This window comes from Centroberyx gerrardi, chromosome 11 (assembly GCF_048128805.1).
Source record: "Centroberyx gerrardi isolate f3 chromosome 11, fCenGer3.hap1.cur.20231027, whole genome shotgun sequence".
In the NCBI taxonomy this organism is placed as follows: Eukaryota; Metazoa; Chordata; class Actinopteri; order Beryciformes; family Berycidae; genus Centroberyx; species Centroberyx gerrardi.
Genome location: NC_136007.1, coordinates 12,242,382 through 12,263,123, shown reverse-complemented (window position 1 = coordinate 12,263,123; position 20,742 = coordinate 12,242,382). Strand labels below are relative to the sequence as shown.

The 20,742-nt window shown below is 42.9% G+C and overlaps 1 protein-coding gene across 2 annotated transcripts; it reads left to right on the top strand.

Moving 5' to 3' along the window:
• The first annotated feature begins 1,868 nt into the window (after window positions 1-1,868).
• Window positions 1,869-20,050, top strand: smg6 (SMG6 nonsense mediated mRNA decay factor). 2 transcript variants are annotated; one of them, XM_071910412.2, is made up of 19 exons: window positions 1,869-1,959; window positions 2,851-5,311; window positions 5,489-5,681; window positions 6,678-6,788; window positions 7,100-7,206; window positions 7,793-7,871; window positions 8,115-8,225; window positions 9,732-9,947; window positions 11,411-11,472; window positions 11,592-11,737; window positions 12,240-12,353; window positions 13,503-13,677; window positions 13,846-14,065; window positions 14,683-14,862; window positions 15,099-15,266; window positions 16,571-16,715; window positions 16,877-17,142; window positions 17,269-17,350; window positions 17,542-20,050. In XM_071910412.2, exons 1-19 carry the CDS (start codon window positions 1,869-1,871, stop codon window positions 17,670-17,672), a joined length of 5,058 nt encoding a protein of 1,685 aa, XP_071766513.2. In that variant the 3' UTR covers window positions 17,673-20,050. The 2 variants fall into 2 exon arrangements, with proteins under 2 accessions (XP_071766513.2, XP_078142761.1); XM_078286635.1 differs by lacking the exons at window positions 1,869-1,959; window positions 2,851-5,311; window positions 5,489-5,681; ... (5 more) ...; window positions 11,411-11,472; window positions 11,592-11,737 and having other exon boundaries at window positions 12,295-12,364.
• Window positions 20,051-20,742: the final 692 nt, after the last annotated feature.

Below are 20,742 nucleotides of genomic sequence, written 5' to 3'. Positions count from 1 at the left end.
TGATCCGGGGGTGTACTAGCCTAGTTAGAGAAAAGTAACTTCCATTGCTGTAACGACTAAACTGCACGCACAGAACTTGAAATGGACGGCTGCATGTATGTGCAGAGATTGCTAATTACCATGCCGAAGATGTAAGCCAAGGACCTTGGATGAATAATTAACTGGCATGATGAAGGAACACGTATGGAACTTGAGGAGGTTTGGCTTACATAAGGAACTGTGGATGGATGAGATATGGGAGGGACAAGAGACTCAGGACACTGGCCCTTTAATTTGGTGTTGCTAGGGAAATGAAGCTGTTTACTCTAGCATCAGCCACACAGCTAATGTCTGCATGAACTCTCCATGCCCCCCCCCCACACACACACACACACACACACACACACACACACACACACACTCACTCACTCACTCACTCACAAACACACATACACATTCCCAGTCTATCTCTCTCTGTCTCTGTATGCTCTCCCACTATTCCACTCCACACCTCATCATGCAATTTGCCAATTCACAAGAATTTCTACAGTGGGAGGCAGAGGAGGGAAAGAAATATTCTACTACGGTAATATATAAATGACTGGGATGAAAAAAAAAAAAAACTGATGGGAGAAAGTTTTTTGGTGGGCCAACCCAGTTGGACAGCATTGAGATGAAAGTGAGACTAAGAAATAAATCCTGACATCTAGTGGTGAATGTATGGAACTGTAGCCTACATCTATCTATCTATCTATCTATCTATCTATCCACACACACACGCACGCACGCACGCACGCACGCACGCGCGCACACACACACACACACACAGGACTATAGAATGACTAATGACAAAGGAGAAAGACAGCAGTTTTCTGGAAATCACACATAATTTTAGAGATAAAAAAGTACATAGGCCCAGGCTTATTGATTAGACTGGCTGTCATTCTGTCGTCATTGGGATTTGTACAATGATGTAAAGTGTAAATAAAATAAAATACGATGTAGGTTAAACATTTTATTTGGTCAACAATCAACAGTTGGGTGCACTGAGGGACTGATGTCCAATGAAGTTTGGATTTTTTTAAATATCACTTTTTTTGTATGTATGAGGATCAGGATTGGGGTATGTTCCCCCCAGTTTTTTTGTAATTTTTCCACAGAAGCAGGTTTTTCAGTCCTAAGTGGAATTAAAAACCACGTTATACCACAATTTCCTGAGCCCTAGTCCTCTGTAACAATTGCGTAATCAGCCTTCAATGGTGTGACTGTAGCCTATATGTACGCCATCCGTGATGTACGCATGTATGTAGATATGTGTATGTGGGGGCCATGTATGTACCTGTGTATAGTATGGTTTTATTGAACAATACAAACCTACAAATTACAGGCGTTGTCAACATACCAATAAATTACATGGCACTGTATTACTTACGACCTAAATGTTGCAAATATCACAGAAAAGTAGTATAAAAAACTCATAACTAATAATAGGCCTATATATTCAAATAGGAATAAACATAATTATAATGCTAATTGGATTGGTAATCAGGGGCTTGCAATAAACAAGTACTATTCTAACACTACTGTCAAATATAGCGACTCAAACTCAAAGCAAGCAAGGAAAAACATTGGAGAATTGGACATGACCCCTAGCCTACATTTTTTCCTACTTCGCTTAAATCCATAACTATAGATGGATAAATTTGTTAAGATGTTGCAATGTGTTTCCCTATGTGTACAGTCTGTAGCCTATGTAAATGTATGTAGGCTACTGTCTTTCAACCACCGGCAGCGATCTAGTCATTCGCTGCTACGTTTTCGCACGCGGTCCTTAATGTTTGATCCAGCTCGACTACCGTACTTGTTGTGTTTGTTTTGTTGAAGCGAAGATGGCGGACGAACTAGACAGAGTACGAATCTCAGCTGCGGAACTCCGAGCTGAAGCGTCGAATTCGAACAATATCAGTGACTGTCAAAAAGGTGAGATTACAAAAAAGGGGGAAGGAGAAAAGTCACGAAAAACGTGCTAATTTTAGATAAACAGGTAAACCAAGTTAGCGGGAAGTAGCCTAGGGGATTGCTAAGTTTGTTACCAGCTAATGTTTGCCAGCTAGCTAACTAGCTAGCTGCCTGTCCATTCTCTGGTCCCGCGCCGTTTGTTTTAAACGCCCCCTTCGAACCACAACAACACCCAGCACTTTCTCTGCGACAGTTGTTACGCTTGAACTCTGAAATTGTATATCGTTTAAAGTATTTCTTTCATATAAGTGCCCATAAGTTTATTATGGGAGGTAACTTAGCGTAATATTTGAAAATAAACGAATGTTACAACTGATAAGGTTAGCCAGTTCGACTCTGGAGGGTGTTAAACGTCAGGAGGTAAACGTAAGGTTAGGTTTTGCGCCGAAAAGAAAACTGATAAAGTTCTGTGTTATTACCGAACTTATAAAGTTTTCTCACGGGGAGGTAAAAGTCAGTATTGCAGGTTTATTCATCCTTTAATAGCGTTAAGAACATTATGTAGGTGCAGATTACCCCTGTGTACTTTTTGTGTCCCTGACCTTTTCCACAATGCCGTTCAGGGAATGAAAGAAAGGAGGATAGAAGGAGAGTGCTCTGACATTTAAGACAGTGTGTGTCTGCTGAATGGTGTGATGAGTCAGTTTGTTGCCTGGGTGATCAAGAAAGTCTTTACAATGAAAAGAGCTGGTGTGTGTCTGTCTTCCGGGCTCTGACACACTGAATATGTAAAATGTGGACATCTCCAGTGCATTGGTGCCAGACAGGACAAGGACAAGACATACAGCAGTTTGACTCAGACCCCTTGTGTTTTTTCTTTGGGGAAATAATCTGTCTCGTCTGTTTCAGCAGAGGAGCAGCAGGAGCGTCATGGACAGCGGCAGCAGAAGAAGCGTGAAGCGAAGCGTCCTGATCTGCAGCGCTACCAGCCAGTGGCCGGACATGGACACCGTCACCATGACAGCGAGGAGGGAGAGACCACAACACCTGGTCACAGTGTAGACCCCATTCCTCTGGCCTCTGATTCACATGAGCATGCTCGACGACCACGGTGTGAGAATAAGACTGTCTCTGATAACGTTTCAGAGAGACGTGGGTGTACAGATGGTGGGATGGATACCGTCAAAGGGGATGAAGACAGACTGAGAGGTGATGGTAGTAACAGTCAGAACTGCCAAAAGGGCAGCCATCCACCAGCCAAAACAGACGGAGGTCAAGGAAAAGACTGTTTGGAAAATGACAGAGAACATCAGGAGCCTGCTGGGGCTCCTAAGCTGACCCGGAAGGCCCGGAAGCCAGACCGAGAGATCTATCAACCTGGGAGCCGGAGGAGCATCCAGGGGAAGGATTGTGGAGCTAGCAGAGAGCAGGATAAACCTCCCCCCAGGAGGCATGAGCCGAAAACCGAGCCAGAATCCCAGAGGAAGACAGGGGAAAGGGAGGGAAATAAAAATCCATCTATACTGAATCAAGGAGGGAAAGAGAGAGAGGAGAAAGGAAGTGAGGAAAAAGTAAAAGTAGATAAAGTTAGTGAGACAAACAGAAAGCAGGGGAGGAGAGACATGGAAAAAACTCCATTACCCTCTGAGGCTGGAGTGGAGAAACTCGCTAGCAAAATAGAAAAACTGAGCGTGAGAGAGGAGGTAACAGTAGGAGCTGTAGGCCAAGAAGGTAAAGAGGCAGGTGGCAGGAGATGGAAAGCAACTGACGAGGGAAGGAGAGGCCAAACTGGAAGTGGAGGAACAAAAGAAGAAGGAGAAAAGACAGAGAGGAAGAGGGAAAGGGGAAACCGCAGGAGAAGAGGAGGGGAGAGGGAAAAGGAGGGGAATCAGGACTCCGGGAGGGGGAAAGCCGAAGGAGGTGGAGGAGGGAAGAGTGACTGGGGGACGGCTGAGAAGGAAAAAGACAGGAGAGCATCAGAGGCGGATAGAGAGAAGGAACTGGGCAAGACAGGAGACATAAACCAAAGCAAAGGAAGAGAGAAGCACAGAGAAAGAGACAGCCGGAGAGGGAACAACAACAACAACAACCGGCCCCGAGATGCAGAGAAAGCAGAGAACGCTGAAACAAACAGAAATGGAGAGAGGCCTGTAGAGGGCAGCAAGAAGAACAAACCCAGTGTAAACATCACAACCCCAACCTCAAAACGCTATTCCAAATCAGATATTCGACGCTCACGGAACCGAACCTACAGCAGCAGCTCAGCCAGCAGTGCGACCAGCCTGGATTGCTCTGGACTAGTGATGGATGGGGAGCGGGCCAAGTGGCCATGTGTGGAGCCCAGGCGTAGGGAAAAGGCAGAGGGGAGGACTGATGGAGGAGGAGGAGGAGGAAGGAGTCACTTGCAGAGCTGGACAACCAACGGAGAGTCATCTACAGAATCACTGGAAGGGAGTGAGATGAGTGACGTAGTGGAGGAAAGAAGGAGGAGGAGGAGAGATGAAGAGGAACTAAACACAGAGAGACAGAGGGAAGAAAGGAACAGACAAAGGGGAAACAAAGGTGGAGGACGGGGAATCCTTCGGGTGTCTCTAGAAAAACAGTCAGGTACCTCAGCACACGGTGAGGACACCCAGCATCGCAAGCAGGGCTTGGGTCCTCGTGGCAGAGGCAGGGGTATCCTGGTGCTACCGGCCCACACAGACCTCTCTAATTCACCAGAGCTCGGGCCGAGGCTTCTGTTCAGTGGAATTAGGGGAGGAGCAGCTGGCAGGGGGAGAGGAGGCAGGGGAGGAGGAGTGAGACGACTCTGGGACCCAAACAACCCCGACCAGAAACCCGCTCTTAACCGCACCCAAGCCTCACAGCATTCATCTCTCCAACAGCCTATGTACCTGCAGACAGGGGGTGGATATGGACAGCTTCACTTCCTGGACACGGACGACGAGGTGGCGGGCAGTCCTCCTGTCCACCAGGGTGAGCACTTCCCAACCCAGCAACAGCAGGCTGCTGCCATGGCCTACTACAAGTTCCAAAACTCTGACAACCCCTACTGCTATCCCATGCCCACCAGCAACCCACAAACCACTAACCAGCGCTATCCATATCCTTACCATATGGGGCCGTACCAAATGGCTCCCTCTAACGGTATGTACCAGGGCACTGGTATGGGTCAGTTCTGTGGGGGTTACAGAGGATCAGGTTACCCCCAGCCAGCAGGAGGTGGTTTGACTCCTGAAGAGGTGGAGCAACAGGCCCGGGGGGAACTGGGGAGGCTGCTGAGGGCTGCAGACACACAGGAGCTCCAGCTCAGTAACCTGCTGTCCCGGGACAAACTGAGTGTTGATGGATTGGATCGCATGGCCCAGCTCAGGTGAGGAATCAGGGAAGGGTGAGTGGGAAGGGGAAAAGAGGGGAGTGAAAGATAATTTGGCCGCAGTGAAAGATAATTTGAGAGTGGTCGACAGCATCAATACCGCTCAATACTTATTTTTAATCTTATTCAACACCAGTAGGAATATTAAAAAAGCACTGTCATTTTGTGTTCCAGAGCGGACCTTTTGACGCTGTACGAGCAGGTCATCCTGACAGACATCGAGTTCTCCGACTCTCAGAACTTGGACCAGGCCCTATGGAAGAACGTCTTCTACCAAGTCATAGAACGCTTCCGCCAGCTACTCAAAGACCCTAACAATGACAACATGCCTCGCATCAGGAACATGCTGCTCACACTGCTTGATGAGGTAAAGAAGGGTTGGCAGGGTTTCACAAAACAAGGGAGATAATTATATGGGCCGGATTGGAGGTGTGTTCTTGTGCATGTCCCAGGTCCTGTGGTTGAAGTGTGGTCTCACTTCTCACTCTGCCGCCCTATACACTAATTCATATATGGTGTAATAAGCCTGTAATAAACCAAATCCTAGCAACCAAAAGTAAGGACAATTCACTTTTATTTGGTGCCGGAAGGCTCCTAAGATTTGAGGCTTTCATAACATTTTCTCTATTACACTGTGTGCAATAGACTACCATTCACAACAGAGAAGATTGGCTCACTGTACCACTGTGTATTATTGGCCGAATACTATTTTTAGAAAAACAAAGCATGTTTTTGGAGAATATAGTGCTAAAATCCCTACCAGCTCCATGTGCACTGTTCTGATACGCTCTTAATTTCCTTTGGAGGGTAAGTGAAAAGAGGATTTCACTACGAGGATCAACAATCACAATAGTATGACTATAAATTATTAGATGTTATTCATGACTATTGACCTTTGAAGCATTATTGTCCTGGAAATATCTCACAGCTTAATTTTTTGTGGAGGTTGGAGGTCAAGATAAACCCATAGACAATATATAGTTTCAGTAGATGAATACAGCTGGGTTAACAGGGAAATCAATTCCATGACCACCCTCTTCATCTGACAGATCCTGAAAGTTCAAATGACAAATGACAGGTTTACAATGATGCCAAATACTATACATGCCAATCAGAATTTCATCTGCCTCCCAAACAGATTGATAAAATAAAAATAAGAACATACCCACAAAAGAGCTATAAACTGAATACACAATCCTGTCACTCTTTCATAGGATTTAGAATATAGCTGTGATGAGGGCACCCTAGGATGTCTGCATGCATACATACTGACATTCATGATGAGTAATGGTTGAATGGTTAGAATATATTTGTTTCTTTTTTGACTGTAACTTGAGTTTTCTAATGTGTCTGTGTTTTGCAGGGAGCAATATTCTTTGATGCGCTGCTTCAGAAGCTGCAGACAGTGTTCCAGTTCAAGCTAGAGGACTACATGGACGGCATGGCTATTAGGGCTCGCCCATTACGCAAAACGGTACTGCAGTACTTCTTTTAGTCTCAGCACGTGTGTGGGTGTGTGTGTGTGTAATCATCCTCTGTAATCATTACACATTGCTTTGTTTAATGATGTTGTGCTGTGTAGGAAATCTGATTCCTAGGTTGGCCACCAAAAAATGCAACATGAAGCTTGGAAATCTGTTTATCAGAGGGACAAATAATTGCAGTACAAAACTTATGCAACTTCTAACTTAAAGATGATCTGATTAGTATGTTGCCAGAAACAACTGAAGTGTATATTTATCAAATTTTGATACATTGTTTTTCTTGTGTTTGTGTATATCCCAGGTGAAGTATGCTCTAATCAGTGCTCAGCGCTGTATGATTTGCCAGGGAGACATTGCCCGTTACCGGGAACAGGCCAGCGACTCTGCCAACTATGGCAAGGCCCGCAGGTAGGCTATGATCCAAGTTCCTCTGCTGTCAGCTGCATGCTCCAGTTACTGTGAAATCTGTTACACACATTCAAGAACACTGAATCATCTTTTATATGAAGGCTTTTTGAATTTGACCAAATTGTGAGGCAACAAATTTGGTACCTCCTGAATTAGGATGACCAAATGGCTTGAAATCTGGTGCAAATGCTATGTGTACTTGTGTCATTCTGTATATATAGTATATAGTCCAAGAATTGCAACGTGTAGATAGATTTATTGTTTTGCTTTCTGATGGTATCTGCTAGAGACATGAAACATTGCACCTTAATTGAGAAAGTCACTTCCTAGCTTTTGATGCACATCTCCCAAACTGGTTAGATGAGGGCAATATAATCTAAGGCCAAAGTTGAACATTTCAAAAGGCCATATCCCTCTGTTTTGTTTTTGCCTCTTAGATCATGAAAGTCTGCTCTGGTGGATATGCTGTCATTTTGTATGCACGTGTCTGACAAACGCATAAATGTAAAAAATTTTTTTTTTTGTCAGACACATACATACTGAGCCTTTACTGATAACTACAATATCTGTTTCTCCCATTTCTTAGCTGGTACCTGAAAGCCCAGCAGATTGCCCCTAAAAATGGACGACCATATAACCAGTTGGCCCTGCTGGCAGTGTACACGGTAAGTGATTTTGGGGATAAGCAAGGAAAGGAGGGTAAGAGTGCATTATTTAGTTGAGGGAATTTGGAGCAGGCATTATTACATTGTGGGGTTTTCGTTACCCGGTGTAGACTACACTCAGAGAATTTTTGATTGCATTTTTCCTAGCGTGTCCTTGGCATGCTGGGAAAAAAATATATTTTCTGTTCTCACTTGCCGTTTTTACTCTCCTCCTTACTCTTTCCCCGTCGTTCCCATTTTCAGAAGCGGAAGTTGGATGCTGTGTATTACTACATGCGCAGCTTGGCAGCCTCCAACCCCATCCTGACTGCTAAGGAGAGCCTGATGAGTCTGTTTGAGGAAGCTAAACGCAAGGTGAGACACACATATATGATACATTTACTCATATCTACGTCAGTGAGAGAAATTCAGACACATAATCAATAAAGATGCAGTCAGATGATAATACAGGACCTTTCCAGTTGTATATATGCTTAATTTCCACTCACAGTCTGCAGATAAAAATCAATGAGAGTTCAGAGATCCAACGTAGCAGCATCCCTTCCATAGTGTGCAGATACCAGTATTAGCCAACACTGAATAGTATCTTGCCAGTTGATTGACCGTCTTGCTTGGAACAAGTAGACCGCATCCTCTGAGGTCACCTCACCCCTAGCCTTTGTGCACAGCGTAGGCTAGTATACAGTATATGAAAATAACTAGCAACTTATTTGTTTTCCAGCTTTAATGGTTTTCTTTCGATTGTCTTTCAAATTAAGTAAATAAGTGAAAATGAGTGTTTTTAATACTTTCATGTGCCATCCTCTGGGCACCAATATCCTTGTGTCTAAATATTTAAAAACGTATACCTATTTTTGCCCAAAATAAATCAGATCAAGTCTCAAATTGTAGCCGTCCTGCGAAGTTAGCCAGTTGTTTGGTATGTCTTCAGCAGTTGGGTGAGGAAAGATTCATCTTAGCTGTGGTTGAAAGTATAAAAATGGATGCTGTGTTAGTACTTATGTCATATAATACATCACAGTAATTATTTGCTGAAACATGAGCAGAAGTATGTTTTCAAATTATTATTGAGGGCTGGAGAGTGTATGCAATGCCCTTGAGTATAAACACTACAATTCTGTTGTCGTTGGCTGGGGGAGGTGAATGGAAGCACACTCCTTACCCTCAACAACAAACGTTGAAGTATCCTTGAGAAAGGCACATGCTGCCCCAACTGCCCTTGTGGACCTGCTCAGTGCTTTACAGTACAGTAACCATTGTTGCAGTTAACAATATGTTATGTAAATATACCCTGTATAAAGTTAACGATGAGTTAACAATGAAAAAACGTGTGGCCAATTGTCGGGAAGCCAGATGTAAAGATACATGGAGACGTACACTTTCCCACGGATGTTCTTAATGGAAGACAAGGAGAACATCTTACAGAGTTCACCCTGGCTAGTTTGCTTGCTATTGACTTCAGTATATGTGCAATGGCAAATTCAATTAAATGATTGGGCCATGTTTGACAGCTTATTGATAAGATTTGAAGAGGCACCTATAATTCTGTGTGCCTGTCTGTCTGTGTGAACACAATAATTCAAGAACAAGATTTTGGAGCACCTTTCTGCACACATTTGCATATTAATGAGGAAAGACTCTTTAATACTCTTTAATGCTGTAAGATATGGAGTTCATATTAATACCGCCCATGTCTTATGTGAAGACCAGTATGTTGGCATGGAAATATTGGCTAATTAATGACCTCATTAGCATAACTGGTTATGTTTTATGTATATCTGTATTTATGTATATCATGGTGATTATGGCGGGACATTAGGCAGCTCGAGTGCCTCTTGTTTACAAACTGTCATCCTGCAGGCGGACCAGCTGGAGCGAAGGAGGAGGCAGGAGTCTGAAGGAGGTTCCAGGGGTCCGGCAGTGAGAGGAAGAGGAAGAGGGGAGGAGGGAGCACGTGTGGAGATTTGGATTCGTCCCAGCGGACACGCGGCAACCCCGTCTTCACACAGAGGGGGCAGTGAGTCCAGCAGGGACTCCGAACAGGATGGAGAGCTGTGCAATCTCAGCGCCAGTGATGTGAGACCACACACACACACACACACTTATACATATTTAGTGCACTTCTCATGGTTCATATGCCTTTAAGTGTCATTAATGTATGCACTCAGACACTCTGGTCTGCATGTTAGATTATGTGCAGGCAGTTTTAATGGCAGTGCAATGAAATGTTTTCAAGAGCGCACAGACACACTCAGAGGAGCAGCACACATGACCTTGCACCAGCAAACATCTCCCACACAGTTTTATAAACAACAGAACAGTCTGTCATTTCCCCCTCTCTTCTTTTTCCTTTCATTATTTCCTCTGCCGTCATTTCTTCTCGTATCTGCAAGGATCTTTCTTTTTTTAACCCACCCTTTTATCTTTTGATGTTGGCCCCCTTGTATGTCTTTTTTTTCTTTTGCTTTCAATGATTCACCATGTTTCTTGTCAGGTGGAACGTGCTCTTTTTTTCTGATTAGGCACGTGTTTTCAACCTTATATACATAATACAACTTAATACAACACTTTGAGGCCCTTTTATCTGACCTCCTCGTACACAGTCAATTTCTCTTTATCATGCACTCACATGTTTCTCTGTATTGAAGGTGATAGCTCTTTGGCTCACCCTTCTTACCAAGCAAGACACTGTGGTTCACGCTTACCCATAACCACAGTCTGTCCATGGAAATATGCTCATAACGTACACACTATATAAGGGAGAGTCACTGTCCCAGTGTTGGTTAAGTGCTTGTTTTTATGTGTGCATGCAAGTATCTTTCAAGAGTTTGCATCAGTTGTTTGCCAAGCCCTTTGTTGTCGCCCTCATGACAAAACTGATGCAGTCTTAGTCTCTCACACTATTTCATTTACTATTGAGCCTTACAGAGCGAACTGTTCATTGCTGTTAGGGTTGTGAGTTTTCAGGGGGGTTTTTTCAGGTTAATGGGGCACACATCTTTTATTTGTTTGTAATGGAAGAACACCGTTTTCCTTTCCACTGTGTTCTTGATCACATTCCTGCATTAATGACTGTTGGAAATGCATTAAATCTGACCAGCTTTGTGACTGATATAACATGAATATGAATATAGTCGTAAAATAGAGATGCTAGCTTTGTGTCACCTACTTTCTTTTCTTGATTTTTTTTTTTTTTTTAACAAATCCATCTTTTTTGTATCTCTCCAATGCACTCTCTCTCCGTCCATCAGTTGTCATTGCATCCTGATGTAAGTGGTTGTCTGTAGGTGTTTCCTCTTGGCCAGCTTCAATAGCCTTTCAGTCCATTTCCTCCTACTCCTATCGTCCTACCATACAAAGTCCCAGGTGCTTTTAAATGGTGTTGTCGGCTCCAATTCTCTCCATGCACTTTGTCGCTGGATGAAGCCATATGTTGCCATGTGTCATGTTGTAGGATTTGTAGCTACATAGAAATGTTGACCACAGATTAGTCATACTTTTCTCTCTGCTTCTTCCGGTCTCTCTTTGTTCCCATTCAGCTAAATAAGAGGTTCATTCTGAGTTTTCTGCATGCACATGGAAAGCTCTTCACTAAAGTGGGGTGAGTGGTTATTTCCTGTATTCTGGCTCTTCAATTCTTGGAGTGAATGAGTTTCAGAGCGACTATAGTCTCAATCGTGTGTGTTTGTGTGTGCGTGCGTGTGTGTGTTTCTTATACAGTATGGAGTCCTTCCCTGGAGTGGCGAGCCGTGTCCTGCAGGAGTTCAGGGCATTGCTCCAGCACAGCCCCTCCCCTCTGGGCAGCACGCGTATGCTGCAGATAATCACCATCAACATGTTTACCATACACAACGCCCACAGCAGAGGTAACCCGTGCAGAAACAGAAACACACACACACACATCATCAAACAACACATACTATTTCAAAGCTTTGTCCCCTGCTCCCATGTTTCAGATGTTCAGAGATTTCAGAAATGAACACAAATGCATGGCTGTTGAATAACTTTTTTTATATGTAGGCATGTGATTAACAAATGGATTTCATTGGATGCAAACTCTTAAAATGTGCCTCCATATAAGAAAAATACTTTCACCTGTAAGCATGTGTGAACTTTAAGAGCTTTAACAGCCAATATATCGTCAAATATGATACAACCAACATAGGTAATCATATAAATGCGTGGATATTTATTTCTGTGTTGATAATAGCACTTTGAGGCCCTTTTATCCTACCTCCTTGAACTTGGGCTTTGCACAATTTATTGATAGTATTGATACTAACAGGTATTAACATACTGTACATAACTAGTATTGGGGAAGCATTGTTCCAGTTCCTTGTCTTAAAGTCTTACTTGTCTGTTTGTCAGATGGGGAAGGAGATGTGCGCTCCGTTCTGCAGGAGCAGACCACTGCCTTGGGCCTGGCCATGTTCGCGCTCCTGGTGCAGCGCTGCACAGAGCTGCTCAGAGAGACGCCTGCAGGTACACACACAGTAAGCTCCACATGTATTTGGCCAGCAACAGTTATTAAAGTTATGGCTCTGCCCTCATATCTAATACAGGCACTGTGGGGTTAAAGTCAACTTTAATATGAGGGTGTTTTCATCCATATCAGATGAACAGCTAAAAAGCACAAGTATAACTCTGTACAGTCGCACAGCACATTTGTGGTGATGACATATAAGCTAATAATAGTAGTTTATTTGAATGTGATCTCACCTCTGTGGCTCCCTACTTTATCAGCTGCCTTCATCCTCTTCTATGGAGAATACAGTAATGTCAGGCCACATGGCTTACTAGTGAACAACTGAACTGTTAGCAAACATAGCTTATAGCATATTACATATCTAAATAGAATTACTGCTTATGCAACAATATGTTTTATTAAAATGCCAGACTTTGGGATTGCCTCACAGTCATCAAAACATTGAGCTATATATATTGCCATACATCACTGTATCACAGCAAACCATTCAAATTAGTAGAAGAACCTGGTTGTCGTCAGTACATTATCATCATAATTCTTTTGCATATGAAAAGAGGATAAAGGGAGCTGTGTGAAAACTAAACTCACAGCTAAGATGTGGAAGATGTATAGTTGAAGTAAATTTTTTGTAGTAATACAAGTTTTACTTCCTATTAGATACTGCTCACTAAAGGACAGACAAAAAAAATGTAATATGTTAATTTTTGCCGCACAAGTTTGATAGCCGTTTGATAGCACCTAGGGAAGTGTCTCACCCTGACTGACCTGATTTTGGCTCTCAGGCCTTATGCTCTCATGCCTTATGCTGTGGTGAAACTGTGACCGTTGCTGTTACAAGCAGAAGCTCCAAAGGTCTCAGTGTATTTGTGTGTTAATCACACACAATATATCAGAAACTATTAACTTGAATTTGACAAATGATACATTTTGCCATTGATATCTGGCACAAAATTTCACTGATTAGCCTAAGGGCAGTACTATAGCAATTAACTGAACACTTTGAATAAGCATTATCCCTCCTTATTTGTGGAACCATTATAAAATTAGAAGTTTCAATTGTTTTCTTTGACTAGCCCATTGCACGGTCAGCACGTGGGCAACTAGGTTTTATTTGTTTTTAATATCAAAAGTTTCTCCTGTATCAGGACCAATCCACATGGAGGATGGAGAGGAGGGGGGTAAAGGGGAGGAGCTGGAGGGCATGGTGAGGGTCTCTGCCTTCCCAATGGACCTTAGAGAACTGCTGCCAAGCGTCAAGGTCTGGTCTGACTGGATGTTGGGACAACCAGACCAGTGGAACCCCCCACCATGCAATATAGAGTGAGTAGATTTACTTACTACCTGTCCCTTGCGTCAGATCATGACGTCTACTGCTGTTTATTGTTGGTTCTCTGCTGGTTACACACACACACAACCATACAGACACATACACACTACAGACACTTTTTGTTTGAAATACTCTTCCCTCACCATCTCTCACGACTCCAGCTGCAGCCCTGATGTTTGGCAGTGCCTGGCCGACCTGTGTAACGTGCTGGCGCGTGTGGACCACGGGGAGGCGCCGCTGTACAAAGCAGACACGGACGAAGGCGAGGGAGACGAGGAGCTGAGTCTACTGCTCCTGGAGGAGGACAGGCTGCTGGCCGGCTTCGTACCGCTGCTGGCTGCACCACAGGAGCCCTGCTACATAGACAGACACACCGACACGGTGAGGGGAGAGCGATGGTGTCTGTCATTATATGGATATACAGCAGCCCTGCTACATGCACATGCCACTACTAGGCCTGAAAGATATTGACAAAAAATCGAATTGTGATTATTTGACAGAATATTGCACTTGCGATTTAAACTGTGATTCATATCATCAAGTTTTTCTTGTCATTAATTTTTTAGAATTTTAAAATAGTTTAAAGAAAACTAATTTTGTTACAAAAAAATAGATCTCAGCGTGCAGGATTTACTGAGTTTGAGTATGATGAAAGTAACTAATACTGTACTTTATTCATGAACCAGAAATTAGAGAGATTGTTCAGAAATCCATTTTGGATGCCCTTCTCTCTTAAGCAAGTAATTGCAGCCTCTGCGATTTGGAAAGTTCATATTGCGATTTAGAGATATATATATATATATATATATATATATATATATATATATATATATATATATATATATTTTATTTTATTTATTTATTTTTTTATTGTTCAGCTGTAGCCACTACTGTAGAATTACTGATACAAATCGAATGCATCACTTTCAGTGTCACCTGTTTTTACACGGACTCTTGAACCCTCTTCCCCCATCCTCACACACACACTCTTTCTTCAGGCTATAGCGGCAGATTGTAAGAGAGTGACAGTGCTGAAGTACTTCCTGGAGGCTTTGTGTGGACAGGAAGAGCCTCTGTTGGCCTTCAAAGGAGGTAAATACGTCTCTATGGCAACCTCTCCTCCGCCTAGCCGCTCGATGGATGGAAGGAGCAGGCAGGATTCTCAGACAGAGAAAGAGGTGAGACTGTCTCTCTCTTCTTCTCTCTCTAACCCGTCCCCAATCTACTTAACTCCCTCTATTTCCTTTTCATCTTTCCACCCCACACTCCTCTCTTCCAAGCTTTCAGCTACACAAAAGGATGTAAACGCTAAAATTAAATGCTCATTGCAATTCAACAGAGGCCATTGAATTGAAAGTAAAGGAAGCCAAATCGTTGAAAATGTGTCTTATCCTCGTCTGTGTCTGTTTGGCAGGGTGATGATGTTATAGTGGAGGCAGAGTCATCTCTCTCCGCGTCGGACGGAGAGGTGGATGTCGAGGAGGAAGGGGACAGTGAGAATGACATTAGAGAGCTGAGGGCTCGTCGCCACGCCCTCACCAACAAACTGGCCCAACAGCAGAGGCGCAGGGACAAGATACAGGTAAGACGGGTATAATACACACCTACCCGTGAATACGCATCTGGATAGTTGCGGGATAAAGAAAATAACAAGCGAGGTTACTAGTCTTTCTTTCTGTTAACATTACAAAGTTATCAATTCTTACAATTTTACAATCTGCTGACAATAGACAGACACACATGTAGAAGTGAATGTGGCTCACATCAAAACTGACAACAGAACAGATGTAAAAAAATGCATAGTTTGGATGGGAATTTACAAGCAGGAAATGAGGTTGTGCTCCTCTAGTGCGTTTTCCTGCGTAGGCCTGCCTTTTCATGTGCGTCTACACACATCTCTAGGGTTTTCAACTGTAAAGAAATTGCTAGGAGTCTCTTGAAATTTCCCTTGGTCTCCCAGAAGTGCAGGAGATTTTGATGAGGCTTAATTCGACCCTCGAATACTCTTACATTGTTGTATGTCATCAGTCTGTGATATTCAATGCATTCCAGGAGTTGTTTTGTGATGTAATGTTGTAATTTACCTTTTTGTTGTGTCCACTTTCCCTAAACCTGCCTCGCTGTCATGCAAGTTGAAAGAGCAATAACGATAGTACAGGCAAGAAATCAAGAGTTTCCAGTCGAGAAAAAGCAAGAGCCACGTCCCTTACTCAAAACACAACATGTCTTGCAGATGCTTCACTTTATGGACTGCTGATGCTACTGTCAGTAGAGAAATTGCTATCTCTTCCCTTTCTATGATGGTGTTTTCCCCTGTGTGATTGTTGAACGTTGGTGCAAAATAGTGAGTCTAGGAAGACGCTCTATCTCTGACACCAAAGCATCACATTTACCGTTCTAGATTGCGGCTTTGTCAAAGTTTTTGTTTTATTGTTATTTCATTGTGCCTGAGTTGAGTTTTTTCCTATCAATGCGCACATAACACACTCATAGAAAACAAAGGGTTTTTTTGTTGTTGTTTTTTCCACATTTATTTCATTGCTGAAATTGCTCTTATATATACTTACATTCAGGCCCTCACAACAGGGACACTGCCAAATACACTTTGGAAAAACCCTAGAGGCTTGTGCTGACGGTCTGGTTCTGCACTGTGTGAATGACAATAGCATTATGGGTAAAATGGAAAGCAATCATAACCTTTTTCTTTGGCCATGGTTCTAATTGAGTCCAAAGATAGTAGATATGATGAGAGATGAGGCAGGTGTAAACTGTCACAACATCTTGTTATGGGAGGATTAAATTTCACTGCCAAAAATAGAATTATATTACGTAAACTCCCAGTGTGATTTACCGCTTGTGTGTGTGTTTGTGTCTGTGTGTGTCCAGGCGGTGTTGCAGACAGGCGGTGTATTGGAGCTGGAGGTGCGGCCTCTCTTCTTGGTTCCAGATACCAATGGATTCATTGATCACCTGGACGGACTGAAGAAACTCCTCCAGTGTGGCACGTACATACTGGTGGTGCCGCTCATAGGTAAGACTCAGAGACAGAGGCAAAGTGGAGGATGTGGTGAAAACGAGGAGGGAAATATTGGGATTAAAACGATAAGAATACGCTATGCAGCTCACCTTCAGTTTACAAACAGGTCTTTGCTTACGTATACTTGCGGTGCTCATGTGTGTTCTCTCTCCCAGTGATTACAGAGTTGGATGGCTTGGCCAAAGGCCAGGACAACTTTGGTGGAGGAGCGATGGGGCCAGGTGGGCGTGGCAGCGGCAACCGGGGCAACTACAACGTTAGTGTGGCCCACGTACGGGCCGTGCAGGAGAAGGCCCGGCTGGCGGTGGTGTTCCTGGAGCGAGGGTTCGAGGCCAGGGAGCCGTGCCTCAGAGCCTTGACAAGCAGAGGAAGCCAGCTTGAGTCCATTGCCTTCCGCAGTGAAGATACTTCTGGACAACAGGTGAGAGAAATAAAGACAGTCAAAGAGAGTACTCTTGTTGTGTATTCAGGGTTCGACAATAAGGATTGCCTGGGGCCAGGAAAAAGTTGACTTGGTGCCAGTTGTTCATCCTCTGTTCATCCTCAGGGCAACAATGATGACATGATCCTGTCCTGTTGTCTCCACTACTGCAAAGACAAGGCAAAGGACTTCATGCCTGATCAGAGAAGTATGTAGCATTGATTGCCATCCATTCTATATCAGTATCGCTGTCCCTTACCATACACACACACACAAAAACACACTCCTAGCACGCAATGTGATGTAAGTGATTACTGTCAAGCTTACATTTAAAACTGTTTAGCTGCCATGCGATCCTGAGTTATCTCTAACTCCTCTTGGGCTCCCCCCCACACACAGGTGGGCCAGTGCGGTTGCGGAGGGAGGTGGTCCTCCTTACAGACGACCGTAACCTGCGGGTCAAAGCTCTGACCCGCAACGTCCCAGTCCGAGACATCCCTGCTTTCCTCAGCTGGGCCAAAGTGGGCTGAACCAGGCTAGGCTGAGATCCAGGGAACTCAACTGCTGAAACCTGCTCGCCACTCAGCCAGGAGAGGAGAAGACACACTTAAGCAGAGGAGGGAGAGAAGAATGGAGGAGAGGGAGGGAAATGGAAAGAGAGGGAAGAACCACTTCTTGTGAAATAACAAGCAAAACTAAAGCGAGATCTGCGTGGTTTCAGTGAGCTTTTTTCCCTCTCGTGATAAAGTGCGTGTGTGTGTGTATGTGTGTTAAGATCAGCAAGCTTTCCCCAAAGAGAGAGGGAGACTTGATAAGTCTCAGGAAGGCTGGACCGGAGGAGAGGAAAGAAGAGGTAAGGATGGAGTGTTTTGATTTGCAAGTTGTCTGGTCCAGCCACGTGCCTCTGCACCCAGTTAGTGTGTGTTTACTACGCGAGCAGGATTAAAATTTGAGGCTATGATAGAATGAGCTAGAGAGGGAGAATGTTTATGGCCATGAATTGAAGACATCATGTAATGAAGGCTATAGTTTGCATTTCCACGTCTCTCTGAGGGCTCGGTCTTTTAGACTGCTTTGGCCTGTATAGCGGAGCTGAGAGAAAGGTAGGTGGAGAGGAACCGAGCTGGAGGGTCTATATCTGTACGGGAAAGAGGGGCTGCTTGTACTGAGGGATAACAAAAGCCCTCATGCAACCTTAACCCCCTCAAGGGATTGTGAAGTGGTTACGTTCCTGCTAACCCAGGAAGTGCTTGATGCCTATTCCCTAACTTGGGTTGTTCCTCCAGCTTGATGTTGACCTTGAGTTATCTCCAAGTGTGGGTATTGTAAACGAAATGTTAAAAAAAAAAAAAAAAAAAGACCTTTTTTATGATTTATCTCTCAGTTGGTTTGTGTTGCTTTTGAGCTCATATATGTAAAAAGTTGCGTTTCCTCTGTTGAGGAGAGGTCATTTCTCTGTTATATTTTGTAGACTTGATTTGATGAGCATTTTCAAGGCTTTCCCAACAATGATGTGTGAACAACTAGTCATGAAGTCCAGCCATGCATTAAATTTGAACAAGATCTGGGTGAAAAAGTATTGGCCAATTATTCATTATTATTCATTATTCATTCAATTATTCAAGTTGCGCATTATGATGGGTGAGGTTGATCAGCATCAGAACAAACAATTTGAGGTAATTTGTCAATCCCCAAAAGAATATGCAAACATTTTCAGATTTTCAGATATCTAACCATCTGGACAGTCATTATTGTCCTATGTGGCAAACCCCACCCATCTAGCACCTAAGGAGGAGTAAACAAACAATTTCCCAAATTTGCAAATGCTATTTGACCCAGGTCTGGTTGGGAGAAGATTTGGTCCCTCACAGTGACTTTGCAGATATAGGATAGGGTACCATCACTAGTTCACTGTATTTCGTGTTCATACCTAATAGTAACATCGGTCTGCTCACATACTTTTGTCCTTTTCAATTCATACCACCAGAGGAATTTGCCTTTTTGTTACCAATTCTTGTGGACCTCTTGTTTAATTCTTGTTTGACTTATCTTTTTTTTTTTTTTTTTATTTCAAGGACATGCATTCACTTTTCTTTAGTTGAACTAAAACAAAGAAAAGGAATATGCATGCAACCAACATAATACACATTGGACCCATTTAAGAGAGCTAAGCCTTGAGTGTGAATGAGTGAGAGAGAGAGAGAGAGAGAGAGAGAGTGAGCATGTGTAGCTGTCTGTGCATGACGTGTGCGAGCGAAAGAGAGTATGTTTGTGTGTGTGTGTGTATGCTTGGTCTATGGTGCTATGTGTGACAGGTGACGCTTTAAAACACACAGAGATGCTTCTCTGTGTGTTTTAATGATGTGTCAGAGTGTATGTTTCTGCGTGAAAGACTTTCTGGATGCTAAATATAGATGTCATCTATGGCTGTGCCCTCTGTGTTTCTGTTGCATCACCCACCATACTCCTTCACAACTTGACTGCATGCCTGTTAAGTGAAGTAAATCTGTAGAACTGGCTACCTTGCTAACTGCTTACAACATGATATATACCATTTCAGCTAGGCTTGTACTTATGCTATGTATCAAGCAATTTGACTGTTCCATCAGTAGTTTCTTATTTTATGAAAATTATTCAAGTTGAATAAGTCTCCGTATTTATGTGAACCATCAGATGTAGATTTATCTTTGACTTGTCAGGCTGTTCTGTTTATTCAACCCCTCTGCTCTGGTGTTAACTGTCCTGTTCAGTGTAGGCTACTGTGTTTATTGCCGCTACTGCAGTGTTTTAAAATACAGTTTTGTGTGGAAGCAAATGCAGCATATACACCAATCTCACAACAATGTATCACTAATGACTTTCTAAATGTCTATCTTTGAAAAGGTTAATTAAAAATGCTTTGAATGCATTGTTTTGTTTTCTTTTAATGTGCAAATGGTGGATGGGAGATTCTGGGACAAAGTTGGTGATGGTGAGCTGTTATAAAAATGACAGACCAGATGATCGCCGTTTCATTTGTAGTGATATAACAAACACATTGCCTGTGTCACTGTTTGGATCATAAGTTTAGTTAATATCACTTTTGATTAAATGAGTAGTTACCTTGTATAATACTACAGAATAAGAGGCAGGACTTTGACACTAGATTTAATGAAGTTGTCTAGTTAAACCTTATTCACTTTATCATTTTACGTCCAAAATGAGAAGAGTACACAGCCAAAATATATTTAAAAAATTGTCCTTGTCACAATATTTTTGGAGTTCCTTGTAATTTTGTATACATTTTAGACTTGGATAACAAATTTGGAAATCTGAATATCACTCGGATGTCACCAGAACTTCCTTGGATGTTTTGAAGAGTTAAGCGACCATTCCTTTCACAAACTGGGTGTATTAATTTGTCAGAAGTGTGTGACATCAATTCACTTCTCACAGATCTTGAGAAAATATAACTAGATGCATACATGAACAAATCCAAATGATCAAAAATGATTATCAGAATTTTATAAGAAACATCAAGCATAATATACATGCTTAAAGTAATGACATTACTTGGTTTTAAAGGCAACAAATTACTGTTGCCTTTACAGATTAAAATTA

Coding starts and splice junctions, on each gene's coding strand:
- smg6 (XM_071910412.2), top strand. CDS start 1,869: ATGGCGGACGAACTAGACAGAGTACGAATCTCAGCTGCGGAACTCCGA. Junction 11,738..12,239: donor ACACAACGCCCACAGCAGAG/GTAACCCGTGCA, acceptor TCTGTTTGTCAG/ATGGGGAAGGAGATGTGCGC. Junction 13,678..13,845: donor CCCCCACCATGCAATATAGA/GTGAGTAGATTT, acceptor TCACGACTCCAG/CTGCAGCCCTGATGTTTGGC.